Source organism: Takifugu rubripes, chromosome 10, assembly GCF_901000725.2.
Source record: "Takifugu rubripes chromosome 10, fTakRub1.2, whole genome shotgun sequence".
In the NCBI taxonomy this organism is placed as follows: domain Eukaryota; kingdom Metazoa; phylum Chordata; class Actinopteri; order Tetraodontiformes; family Tetraodontidae; genus Takifugu; species Takifugu rubripes.
In genome coordinates this window covers 1,759,752-1,772,903 of record NC_042294.1, presented here as the reverse complement: position 1 = coordinate 1,772,903, position 13,152 = coordinate 1,759,752, and the positions used below count along the sequence as shown (strand labels likewise).

The window sequence follows — 13,152 nt, the reverse complement described above, 5'->3', positions numbered from 1 at the left end:
ATCAAGCCCCACATGTCTTTTAGAGGGAGGGTTTTGGTTTTAAATAACCTTGTTGCTTCGCTGCTGTGGCACCGGCTGGCCTGCCTGGATCCACCGTCGGGCCTGCTGGCCCAGGTCCAGTCAAAGATGGTGGATTTCTTCTGGGACCGTCTACATTGGGTGCCACAGTCAGTATTGTTTTTACCTCGGGAGGAGGGGGGCCAGGGCCTCATCCACCTGGCCAGTAGAGTGGCCACGTTAAGAGTACAGTTTGTCCAGAGGTTCCTCGGAGGGCCTCCTGATTTAGTGTGGAGGAGTCTGGCCAGCTGTGTACTCAGACGTGTGAACAACCTGGGGCTGGATGCTGCTCTGTTTTTAACTAAATTAAACTTTTTATCGTTACGGGGGCTACCTCTATTTTATCAGGGTGTTTTAAAATCCTGTGCTCTCTTTAGATGGAGCTTTGTTCAGACCGACTCTCTGCACTGGCTTTTAAAGGAGCCGTTAGTCTGTGGTGGCAGACTGGACGTCTGCAGCAGTGCCACCCCTGAGCTGAAGGAGGCCCTGATCCGAATGAGGATGGTGACACTGGAGCAGCTGGTGGCGGCAGCAGGACCAGAGCTCACCGATGCCCAGGCTGTGAGCTCGGCGCTGGGGGTCCGGTCGGTCCGACTGATCCAGAGGAGCTTGGGCCTCTGGAAACAGAGACTATCAACAAAGGAGAAGGGTCTCCTCCTCCTTCACGGGAGAGGAGAGGCTGAGACTGACCCCACGGACGATTTCCCTGAACTCCACCTGCACCCGGACCTCCTGGACCTCGGGGGTCCTCTCCTGGATGGCTGTGGCTCAGGATCCCTTCACAGCATGGACAGGAGGATTTTATACGCCAACATTGTGAAGGCACTCAACAAAGACAAACTGAAAAACAGAGAGGTGACAGTATGGAAGGACAGGCTGGGGGGACAGAGTCCTTAGTGGAGGACTCTCTACAAGCCCCCTATCAGGAAGAGGACTGGTGACCTCCAATGGAGAATTTTGCATGGACCCATCGCCACCAGTGCCTTCCTGTCAATTTTAAATCCGAACACTTTAAGCAACTGCCCTTTCTGTGATTTTAACGAGAGTGTCTTCCATGTTTTTACCGGGTGCAGTAGGCTGGTGGGTCTTTTTAGGGTTTTAACTGATGTTTTTAGGCTTTTTAATGTCATGTTCACCACTGCTGTTTTTATTTGTGGTACAAGACACAAGAGGGCAGAAAAGGGGAAATGCCAGATTTTAAATTTCTTAATAAGTGAGGCTAAACTTGCCATCTATTTGACCAGGAGGGACAGGATTAAAAATGGAGCGGCATGTGACGCGGTGGCTTTGTGGAAGCAGAACGTGAGGGTGCGCCTGAATCTGGAGATCTGCTTCTACAAAGCCACTGAGAACCTGGAAGCCTTTAAACAGCAGTGGGGACATGACGAGGTTTTAGTGAAGGTAACAGAGCAGGGGGAGATGAAGGCTGCAGCATGGCTGCTCTGAGGGACAGGTTAGGGTTTTAACTGGTTTTATGTGAACAGTGTCACCAGTGTTTTTGGTTTTACTTGGCAAATAAGATTCAAATGGTTTATATCAGAATAGAAGTCCAATACCTGCCTGTTTAGATTGACTTCATAGCTGTTGCCTCCACTTTCATATTATAGTTTAATTGACATTACATAAAATAAAATAACCATTTTTCAGTGTGCAGCAACAGTTGTAGGTGGCAAACATTAACATTTCCTTCAAATAAAAAAAAGCAAAGGCCAGAGTTGTCCTCGAGTCATTTCAGATGGTTTTATTTAACTGCAGCCACGTGACTGTGATCATAAAAAGCATCTAATGTTGTCATGCAGACACAGATCAGTAATGTTGTGAAGTTAAGGTTTTTTTTTTCTGAATTAAAATATTACAATTAGAAGCTTTCCAGTGTTTCGTCCTATCAGGAAAGATCTGTCACGGAGAGAGCGTGTTTAGTAGATCTTTACAGTCTAAAATGCCTAGAAGGCATCGTGTTTGGCTTCATCCCAGCTTCTTCAGCAGCTCAACAGCTTCTTTATGGGCCTGTAAGCACAAATACACTTAAACCTATGGCCACATTCACGTAGAGGCCAATCAGAAGTCACTTTGTTCTGCTGTGGGTCACCTCTTTGTCTTCCTCTGTGCGAGCTGGGTAATCCTTGGCTTTGCTGAGCCACAGCAGAGCTTTCTGTTTGTCCTTCATGGCCATGTAGGTCTTCCCAAGCATCAGCAGGTTTTTGCTGTAGAAGTTTGGGTCAACTGAATACACATAAAAGCACAGTTGGGTTCACACAGTGCGTCCAAAGAACCCACTCAGAGTTTCTCTGAAATGAGTAGTTTTACCTTCTTCGGCCTTTAGAAAGAATTCTAAAGCCTAGAAGAGAGAGAAGCAGAGTTTCATCTAAATGTGGCAACGTTCACTCTCGGAATCAGGTGGAGGAAGTGACAAACATCAGCAGAGAGGCCTCACCTCCTCGTAGGTGGATTTAGGTGGGGAGGTAAAGATGATGGCAGCCACCTTTTGTTGGTACCAGGGCAGCTCAGCAAAAGAGAAACACCTGAGAGACACAGATGGTCCGAAAAAACCTCAGAACTCGAACATGCTGCTGACATGCTGGTCAAAAAATACTAATCCTGTTTTTTTTAAATTTAAAAGGAGGGCAAATTCTGTTTGCAGCTTTATTGACAAGCATGCTGCCATACACAGACTCACCAGAAACCCAGAATATAGAGGGAGGTGGCATCTTTGGGATTGAGCTCGATGGCTTTCTGCAAAAATAGGTGCGACAGTAAACGACAGATCCATTATGTTTTATTTCTATAGATAAATTGGAGATCGAAATATCCTCTCACCTCCATATGGTCCCTGATGATGTAAGAATTTCCTATTTTCACCTTGATTCCTTCATAATCCCCAATGTCACTGAGACATATTGCGTACCACTGCATTCACAGAAAGGGGGCGTTGAAAGAATAATTGTTTAAATTTTCTTTAAAAGAGTAAAGTCTTACTTTGTGGACTGCAAAACACTCCTTGTTTTTCTCCAATGCCTTCTTTGCGTATTCAAAAGCCTCAAATGTTAGCTGTTTCTTTTGTGCAGCATCGATGTTTGGTTGGAGGGCAACATCCCGCGTCACACGGGCCAGCCTCCATAGGAACTCTGCATCATCACTACACACACATAAACACACAGGCACACACAAACAATGTGACTTGCTACAGATTAGGTGTTTCGCTAGAAGATCCTTTATTACTTCTACACTAAGACATTGGCCTCGCTGTGGACAATAAATCACATTTACCATTTAACGTGTTGTATTACGAAAACTGATATTCCAGATATATCGCAGTACATTGACCTGCCACCAGGGGGAGACGTTCTGATCATAGACTTCATAGGGCTTAATTCTGTAGTTTTATACTGTACATATATATATATATATATATATATATATATATATATATATATACACACACACACACACACACACCTGGAAGTTAAACTACAGTATATTGCACATTTACTATAAACACAATCAAAATCAACAACTTGAATGATAATTTACTCTTTAGTGAAGGTCATCCGGTTTGACTATTGTAGTCACCACTGTCACTCCCTGCTGAATTTTATGCTGACATAACTAAAACATAAAAAGATCAGAACAAGAGGTCTCTTGGCCAAAGGTAGCTGGGAGAACAAAGTACAAAAAAGGGTCATCTCTTCCTCACCTGTCCTTGTACTGCAGCAGTAGCTGGTGCAGCTTCTCTATTTCTGCACAGCTGTAAAGGTAGTCTGCCTGCTCCAAAACCTCATCTGCAAAGGCAAATAAATGTTCAAAATACATTCCTTTATTACTTCTACACCAAGACATTGGCCTCGCTATGGACAATAAATCACATTTACCATTTAACGTGTTGTATTATGAAAACTGATATTCCAGATACAGTATATTGCAGTACATTGACCTGTAACCAAGGGGCAGAAGTTCTGATCGTAGACTTCATAGGTCTTAATTTTGTGGTTATATATATATTACATATATATATCTATATATATCTATATATATATAGATATATATATCTATATATATCTATATAGATATATATATCTCCTCGTAATTTACATATTTTAATGAGTTGTAATAAAGATTGCAGATAAACAATCCTGTTCACACATAATGGTTATTTCACGCTTCGTGAAGAGTCCAGACAGCAGAATTCTGCAGAGGTGGAGTACCACAGCCAAAGTTCCTCCACCTCTTTCAACAAAACACCTTCACAAACAGACTGGAGGCCTCACTCATACCAGTGTTTTTGGTTTTACTGGGCAAATAAGATTCAAATGGTTTATATCAGATTAGAAGTCCAATACCTGCCAGTTTAGATTGACTTCATAGCTGTTGCCTCCACTTTCATATTATAGTTTAATTGACATTACATAAAATAAAATAACCATTTTTCAGTGTGCAGCAACAGTTGTAGGTGGCAAACATTAACATTTCCATCAAATAAAAAAAAAAGCAAAGGCCAGAGTTGTCCTCGAGTCGCAGCCACGTGACTGTGATCATAAAAAAGCATCTAATGTTGTCATGCAGACACAGATCAGTAATGTTGTGAAGTTAAGGTTTTTTTTTCTGAATTAAAAAGTTACAATTAGAAGCTTTCCAGTGTTTCGTCCTATCAGGAAAGATCTGTCACGGAGAGAGCGTGTTTAGTAGATCTAAATGTTCAGATAATATAAAATGTTTGACTTTCGAGACTGAAATCATAATATTCTACAGTATATAAGTAAAGTGTTTATAATACTCTGGTCAGGCAATAGTACCGAATATTTTTCAGATTCAGCTATTTCCACAAAATGAAACAACCTTAAACAACCTTAAACAGCACGTGTACACACATGTCCGATACAATATTCAAGTGTTTTGTTTTTAATTGATCTGTGCCAGAATATGAATCAGAGTTATTTTACACTTGTGGGTCACCTTTTTCCTCAGCCAGAACCACAGTTGCACTCTGCAATCTTTTGAACGCGTCGTAAACCAGACAGGTGAGAGGAGGAAGCCCCAGGAGGAATGCAGCACCTCTAGTCTGCACACAGCGATGCAAAAGCAATAAACACACACTATAACTATACAAAAGTGTACTATACAGCCTGGCTGGTGAGTGTTATTACAATGAGACTTTAGAACACGACTGCATGTGCGCTGCACTCATCCATGCTGGCTGTAAAAAGGAATTAGACTATAATGATTCAATTTACCAGGAATAGTCGCTTCCTGCTTAATATATCAGATCTAGCACATCCTGATAAAGCGCTGCAGCCCAGCTAAGCAGCTCTAAGCCCGCAGACCTTTCACCTAAATGCAACATTTATCATCAATAGTCGTGTTCTTCCAACAACTAGATTAATATAGTGAGACAAAAGAAATAACAAAAGAAGTAAGAGAGAACCGATTGTTATTTACTGTAAGAACAGCAGCAGTCCGTCCAAAAGCTGTCCTGTAGCACCGGTTTGATCCTCTGAATCTGGTGGCTTTTGCAATACATGTTGACAGTACGGCTCTGCTCCAATGTCGCATGAACACTAACCCGGCCATTGTAACAAAGTCCAAAGGCTCAGCAACCACTTTTAAACAAGGGGATCACAAACTTCAGGGGGCGTCCGTGGAGACGACAAGAGCTATTCAAGAGCAAAACCAGCAGATTTAAACTTGTACTCATGGACATTTGCTACTTATTTCACCTTCTAATTTACAGTAGTAATCATTTCGATATAGTTTGCATTTGATATAGAAAGGAGTCATTTTGTACACGTCAAAAATATTTTTAATTTGTTAATTTAACGAACGCAAGCTCCGGATGTAACTGGCATATACAGTCGGCTGGAAACTAACGGTGTATTTCGGTTCCGCCGTAGTTTAGCTCGGATCAAAAATGACATTTTGACAGTTGTCTACAATGTTTACCTTTCTAATATTTGTTGCTCTATGTCGAGAACATGCAAAAATAAACGAAAACCCAAGATGGAACATTTTATTATCTAATAACGACTCATTTTCAGCGGAACACTCCTGGATGTCGACTCAGCTCCTCCCACGAGCTCAGCTGTTCTTGTCAGATAAACAGCGCGCAGAGAGACAGAGGTAGGTTCATTTTTATGTTTCCTGTCATTCCAAAAAGTTTTTAAGTGTCCGCATAAAAATAATGTCTAACCGGACCGTTTTTGTTCTTGTTAGTTGTTTTTTTTTTGCTGCACTGCCACACCCACTAGCGGCACATGTAAACATGAACCCAATTATAAAAAGCGAAAACATATGTTAACATGCTAGAAACCATGCTCATATTTATTGTATGTATGTATGTATGTGTGTGTGTGTGTGTGTGTGTGTGTGTGTGTGTGTGTGTGTGTGTGTGTGTGTGTGTAAAATTAAAGTAGTGAAATTAATTTATAAATCAAAATGCATTTTACACCACTACCTCATCATAGTGGGGGAAAAAAAAGAAACATATATACACATAGTGTCATTATACAACAGAATTGCAGAACAACATTCTGGAGTAAACCCACGCAGGGGGAGTACATTCACTCAACACAGAGAGGCCTGTTGTTGGTGAATATGGGCACAGTGAAGATAAACTACTCTTTAAAAAGTTCTCCCGAACTCTGAACTTGCCATAACTGTGTTTTACTTCTTGGTTGCTAGGTTGTTCTCACTCTTTGGTCCAGCTCAATTGGGGGTTTAAGTCTGGACACTACTGGCTATTCCACGTTTTCATGCATTCCAGTTGTTTTTTCATCAAGTATCTTGCCGTAGCTTGGACTCAACATTTGGTCCGTTATCTTGCTCTGTGATGAACCTCTGACTAATATTTTGCATACCAGAGGATACTGCACACTGCTACTGAATACTGAGGGAGCAGTTTTGATTTAGAATCTCTCTCTCGAATGTTGTACATTCCTGCTGCATGTTTGACAGTTGATGTGACACACCGATGAACTAAAGATGTTCATTTGTGCTTTATCAGTCCACAACACCGTCCAGTCTTTAATAGTTCATTGGTAGTGTTTCATGGCCAAGGCATGTCTCTTTGTTGTCTTTTTACATGATAGCAGTGGCTTTTCTTAGTCAGAAATTAAACTCTAAATCTTCTCTCAGGTAAAAATGAGACCGTTGTCCTGTGAGCTACACATCACACAATCTGTTGACTTTCACAAACCACTGATGTTGTGGTTTTAGACCTCTTCCTGTCACAGTTTTCTGCAGTTTCCGTGTGCCCTTTGATGGTGAAGCAAACAGCAGATACCTTGATTTACATCCCAGTTTCTCTGCGGGTAACACCTTCATTTAAGTGCTATAGTGGTCTGTCTCTCTTCCATTGTAAATTGCTGTTTTCATGCCATTTATACAGCAACACACTAGTGTCTGCGTCACAATACTTTTCAAATAATGCGGAATGTACCACCCTGTTTTCCAACTCTGCTTTTGAGAAAGTTTTTGTTCTCTTTTTGTTCTATTTTTTGGGGGGTAACATTACTTTGTCTTGTACAGTTGTAGACAGCCCGCGTGCTAGTGAAGTGCAAAAACTGCCATGGCGTTATCAGCTCCAAGGCCCGGGGCCACACACTTGGCCACCAAGGTAGAACTGACCATCTCATGCAACAACCTAATGGACATGGACGTCTTCTCTAAGTCTGATCCTCTCTGTGCTCTGTACATCAACACTTCAGGGTCCCACTGGCATGAGGTCTGTACCAGACAGTTAGAGTAGAGTATGAATTAGTCACAGAATACTGGTGTCTTTTAAAATATCGTTGACCACTTGTACATTATTTCAGTTCGGCCGGACGGAGATGATCCTCAACTGCCTGAATCCAAGGTTTTCCAAGAAATTTGTTATTGACTACTATTTTGAGATGGTGCAGAAGCTCAAGTTCTGTGTTTACGACATTGACAATAACACCTACGACCTGAGTGACGATGACTTCCTGGGAGAGCTGGAATGTACGCTGGGACAGGTAAGTTTCCCTGGATGCGGTGTTGCAGGTGAACTATAAGATCCTACCAGGTTCTGTAGCTGTGTGCGTCTCTGTGCCCAGATTGTTTCTAACAAAGAGATGACCCGACCGCTGCTACTGAGAAACAAGAGGCCTGCAGGGCACGGGACCATCACTGTGAGTAAACCGAAGTATTGATTGCTTGTGGTAGCAACGTATTGATACTTATTTAGTGTCCTGTTACACATTAACACGAGGCAGGTTGATTTAAGTTAATTAATGATCCATTTCTTTCCACGTCACTCTTATCTGGCACAACTATCACCATTATATGCAACATAGAGTTCAGCTCATCTATCACTTGTTTGACATTGTTCGGACAGGTGAGGACATTAGAAAAACAAAGATAGATTTTGATTTTTTTTTTAAATTCAGCACTGTTATTTATTTGTTTTTGATAGATTTTTGCTGAGGAAATGACAGACAACAGGGTAGCAGACTTTGAAGTCAGTGCCCATCACCTGGATAAAAAGGTAATATGTTCAATAAATTTCAGTTTCAGTTATTCTGAATTGCTGTATACCTAATAAAGGAATTATTTCAGTATTTTTGGTGGTCCGATCCTTTCCTGGAGTTCTACAGACAGACAGAAACTGGATGGCAGCTGGCTCACAGGACAGAGGTACACTATCAGCATCACTATTATTTCGACAGCACAACGTTTTTGTCATCACTAAATCGTTTGCACAGGTGATAAAAAACAACCTAAACCCAACATGGAGACCCTTCCGTGTCTCGTTGCGCTCTCTGTGCGGAGGAGACGTGGAGAAGCCTATAAAGGTTTTTTTTCCTTTTTCTCTTCAGCATAAAGTATCAGATGACCTGTTCACTCTGCATTTCCTGACAAATAATTGAAATAACCCGCTGATTTTTTTCCTGTGATATTTATTTTTCAGATTAGTAAATCATGCTAACTTAACATGCTAATGATTCATTTTATAATTGCCTTTTCTTTTCATCTACACTGCTCCCAAACTTAACGCATGGGCGTCCCAGCTGGACATGCGGTTTGTGTATGTATGCATGTAACCACATAATTTCCCCTCATTTAAGTTCCCGTTATTTCATTTGCCACATTTATATTAACAACAGTCAAAATAAGAGCAAGATGACTGTCCATGTGACCTTTTGTAATTCATGGTAGGTACCATAATGGAAAATAAAGAATGTCTTCACTTACTTCTCATACATAATTAAAGTACCCAACCAGGTCCAAGTCTGTGATGTATACCAATCATATGTTGGACTTTACTTTAACACCCATTAGAAAGCTCTGCTCTGCATTTGTCTACAGGTTGACTGTTATGACTATCATATCAGCGGCTCCCATGATCTTATTGGGAGCTGTAAAGCAACACTTGCTGAGATGCAACAGGGATCACACTTCTCTCCGGTGAGACAACGTCCATGTTTGTGAATCTGTGTGTTTTCACACTGGCCTTAATCTAATTTATCCTCTTTTTCAGGTTGAATTTGAATGTGTTAACCCAAAAAAATTCAAGAAGAAAAACTACAAGAATTCTGGGGTCATCTGCATCAAAAGATGCCAGGTAATGTCAACACACTCTCACCACATTTCCTGTTCAAATGCAGCTTTTATTGATTCATTCATCAGTAACTATGAGAATATCTTTGTATGTTGTGCTATTTAGAATATTTTGCATACATTTTTAATGCAAAATTTCTACTTTTAGATCTTGAAGGAGTTTACTTTTCTGGATTACATCATGGGTGGTTGTCAAATCAACTTCACTGTGAGTCTTGATATTTAAAATGATTTGTCTTCATATTATTAGTTATACCTTTTGTAGGATGATGTCAGCGGTATAAGTTGTTAACGATATTGTTTCATCCTCACGACCGCAGAAGGATGTTTAAGGATGTTAAAACCTGGAGGTTTAGTTTAAGGTTCGATAACAGTCCTCACAAAAACAGAAGTACAAGTGTGTGTGTGTGTGTGTAAGTTCACCAATATGACCATATTAGTAACACTAAGTATGTATCCTCCATCTCTCCTCTGCTGGGCCTCAGATTGCCATTGATTTCACAGGCTCTAATGGTGACCCCAGAACTCCTGGCTCCCTCCATTACATTAACCCTGAAGGCTATAATGAATACCAGACAGCCATCTGGGCGGTGGGCAACGTCATCCAAGACTACGACAGGTAAACCTTTCTCATTTACAAGAATGACCACACTATACCGGTATTAGTTAGTTGTAATTCCACTAGAGTGGGATATGGAATTCTACTCGTGTCTCTGTGTCACACCTTTCTGTACATTATTCTAGGGAGATGGGTTGGAAAATGTAAAAGCTTTTTTGCTCAGTTGAGTTCTGACCTGCATCTGTATGACATAGAGAGTGCTAGAGGGTTCTACACATGTGTAAACACTCATAGGTAGGCAGAATTCCAAGAATGGATTTATAAATAAAATTCAGCCAGTTTCAGCTCAGAAACAAGTTTAGCAATGTGCAATTTAAAGGACAGCTTCTTATAAGATGTGACCATCTCAATTTCTACCTCCATGGACAGTTGACAGACTAGGAAGGGAAAATGACATCTGCTTGCCATTTGAAAAAAATGTGGATTTTTTTTCATCTTCAGAACCAGTTTACAATCTAGCTAGATGTGCAGTTTCTCTGCCAGGATGAGATGGTTGACTGTGTCAAATGCCTTCGACAAGTCTGTAAAAAAAAGTTGCACGATATTTTGGCCATGTAGTACCGATAAAGGCAGCAGTTATTGTACTAAGTTGTTCACCAACCAATTAGAGAGAACACACTATTTACAGAGCGGCCTATGGTTGTTAACTATTGATTTACCACCTTTCAACAGGATAACTGGCTTCCATATTTCTTGGAATTTGATTTGTTAAAAGATTTATATTAAAAAATGTGGCACAGAGGTTCTGCTATAAAGTCTTCATTGGGCCTTGAGGAGAAAGGCTGGAGACTGTCAGGCCCATCACACTGTTTGTAATGTTGGTTTCATTCTATACCTGCTTATTCATGATTTCTCTGTTTCTGTGTAGTAACAAGATGTTTCCTGTGTTTGGTTTTGGAGCCCAGGTCCCGCCCTCCTGGCAGGTATGCATGAACAAACTCAAATTGCCACTTTAAACCATTCAGCTCTGGATTGAAATGATATAAATTGACATTGGAAAACAGCACAGCTACCAGAAAGATCCACAGATCTTGCTGCGATTTCTCCTATCAATTGTTTCTTTGTTGTGAATGTGCTACAGGTGTCCCACGAGTTTCCTGTCAATTTCAACCCCTCCAATCCATTTTGTGCAGGCAAGACAAACCATGTCGTGTTGCACTTATACTATTAAAGCTCAGTCAGTAATGCGGCGCTGGTCTTGCGTTCTCTTTTATTTTTTTTTACCAGGGATTGAGGGTGTCGTTCAAGCCTACCAGCAGTGCCTCCCTCAGCTGAAGCTCTGGGGCCCCACCAACTTCTCTCCCATCATCAACCACGCAGCCTGCTTTGCCAGACAAGCAATGCAGCAGAACATAGCTTCAGTATGTGGTCCAACTATTATCGTTTTCATTAGCAAAATGCTCATTAAAATGTCTGAAATTTGGAAAACTGACTTTTTTGCAGCAATACTACGTGCTGCTTATCATCACCGACGGTGTGATCACTGACATGGATCTCACACGCACTGCTATCGTGGAGGCCTCCCGTCTGCCCATGTCCATTATCATCGTGGGGGTGGGCGGGGCCGACTTCAGCGCAATGGAGTTTTTGGACAGCGACGACAAACTGCTGACGTCGCCCAGAGGTGATGTCGCCTCCAGAGACATCGTCCAGTTCGTGCCTTTCAGAGATTTTCAAGTAAGCAGAAAGCCCACGTGTCTACACTGCCCTGACGGAGTTGGTGTGTCTCACTGTGTGTATTTGTAAGTTTTGGATTCATTGTTATGACTCTCTCGTTGCAGGGAAACAGTGTGGCTCTCGCTCAGAGCGTCCTGGCTGAGCTGCCCGACCAAGTGACTTCATTCTTCAATTCTTACAAGCTGAAACCCCCGAAACACTTCACTGCTCCCAGTGCGCCCCAACATTAAATGACTTGACATTAAATGAATTACCGCACATTTATTGCCCATCTGGTCTCCATGCAACTGGGTTCTATGTTTACTAATTAGAATCTTTGGACAGTAAAAATAGAATTGCACTCAGACATAAATATTCAGTGGTGTTTTCAATATAAATTTAAATACTTTATTAATTTAAATAGATAATGGTTACTTTTTCTTTAATATTTTTCCAACTGCTTGTTTGTTGTAGCCTGTCTAATGTAAAGGTAATGTACTTAGTGTCATTGTAGCTGTCTATGAAACTGTATGTGTGCTTTGATCATCAGTGTTGCTAATTTATTTGAATGTCTTCCTGCAGTCTGTTGATTTGCACAGTTTCTGTGCGGAGCTGACCGTGCTGGGAAATAGATCTGGCTGCCTCTGTGGACATGAGAGGAATGTTTCATTTGCGCTTCTGATCATTGTGATGACAGTATTGCTATTGGAGATATAACATTTGTAATAACAATTAATATTTTTCTCCTAATATTGTAGTGGACTGAATGTAGAGGAATGTGTTAAAGCAGTATTATTATATATAGCTCTTGGATCGTATGTTCGCAATGTCCGAATGCTTGTACTGGCCTTTTAAAACGTGTTTGTTCATATTGGAACAGGAAAAAAGTTTTAGGTTACTTTTATCTGACTGGGACAGTAAATATTCACAATTATACAGAACTCAGGCTGTTTACAACCATATTCACAAACTATCTTTATTAAGAGTAATAAACATGGTCTTATGATTTTTAAATGTCGTGTGGCTGTGAATTTGGTTCATGAGGTGAAGCAACGTAACTCATTTTGATAACTTGGTCAAAATGTCATCAACGCAGTTGAAAATATATTGAGTATCAGAGCTCGTTTCCCCACATTCACGTGTTACGGAGGTCTTTGATGACCTCTGTCCATGAGTCAACTTTACAATATACAGGAACAGGGATCGTTCTTCTCCAATTCGCATTTACAAACTTGTTAGTAACGAAGTGG

At 41.0% G+C, this 13,152-nt stretch overlaps 2 protein-coding genes across 5 annotated transcripts; one reads left to right on the top strand and one right to left on the bottom strand.

Annotated features, from left to right (window-relative positions):
• Positions 1–1,772: 1,772 nt before the first annotated feature.
• Positions 1,773–6,114, bottom strand: rmdn1 (regulator of microtubule dynamics 1). Of its 2 annotated transcripts, XM_029843014.1 has the most exons (11): positions 5,992–6,114; positions 5,491–5,705; positions 5,008–5,113; positions 3,752–3,836; positions 3,034–3,193; positions 2,875–2,964; positions 2,735–2,790; positions 2,492–2,579; positions 2,365–2,395; positions 2,147–2,280; positions 1,773–2,064 (listed from the first exon to the last, which is right to left on the bottom strand). In XM_029843014.1, exons 2-11 carry the CDS (start codon positions 5,620–5,622, stop codon positions 2,023–2,025), a joined length of 924 nt encoding a protein of 307 aa, XP_029698874.1. In that variant the 5' UTR covers positions 5,623–5,705; positions 5,992–6,114; the 3' UTR covers positions 1,773–2,022. The 2 variants fall into 2 exon arrangements, with proteins under 2 accessions (XP_029698874.1, XP_003967882.1); XM_003967833.3 differs by lacking the exon at positions 5,992–6,114 and having other exon boundaries at positions 5,491–5,879.
• LOC101061724 (copine-3-like) lies at positions 5,721–12,916 on the top strand. Of its 3 annotated transcripts, XM_011607774.2 has the most exons (17): positions 5,721–5,738; positions 6,087–6,168; positions 7,576–7,771; positions 7,863–8,042; positions 8,124–8,198; positions 8,483–8,554; positions 8,626–8,703; positions 8,772–8,861; positions 9,376–9,474; positions 9,548–9,631; positions 9,776–9,835; positions 10,113–10,246; positions 11,115–11,169; positions 11,328–11,379; positions 11,474–11,607; positions 11,690–11,923; positions 12,028–12,916. In XM_011607774.2, exons 3-17 carry the CDS (start codon positions 7,616–7,618, stop codon positions 12,151–12,153), a joined length of 1,629 nt encoding a protein of 542 aa, XP_011606076.1. In that variant the 5' UTR covers positions 5,721–5,738; positions 6,087–6,168; positions 7,576–7,615; the 3' UTR covers positions 12,154–12,916. The 3 variants fall into 3 exon arrangements, with proteins under 3 accessions (XP_011606076.1, XP_029698867.1, XP_029698868.1); XM_029843007.1 differs by lacking the exons at positions 5,721–5,738; positions 6,087–6,168 and adding an exon at positions 6,441–7,358; XM_029843008.1 differs by lacking the exons at positions 5,721–5,738; positions 6,087–6,168 and having other exon boundaries at positions 7,576–7,663; positions 7,755–7,771.
• The last annotated feature ends 236 nt before the right edge of the window (positions 12,917–13,152 follow it).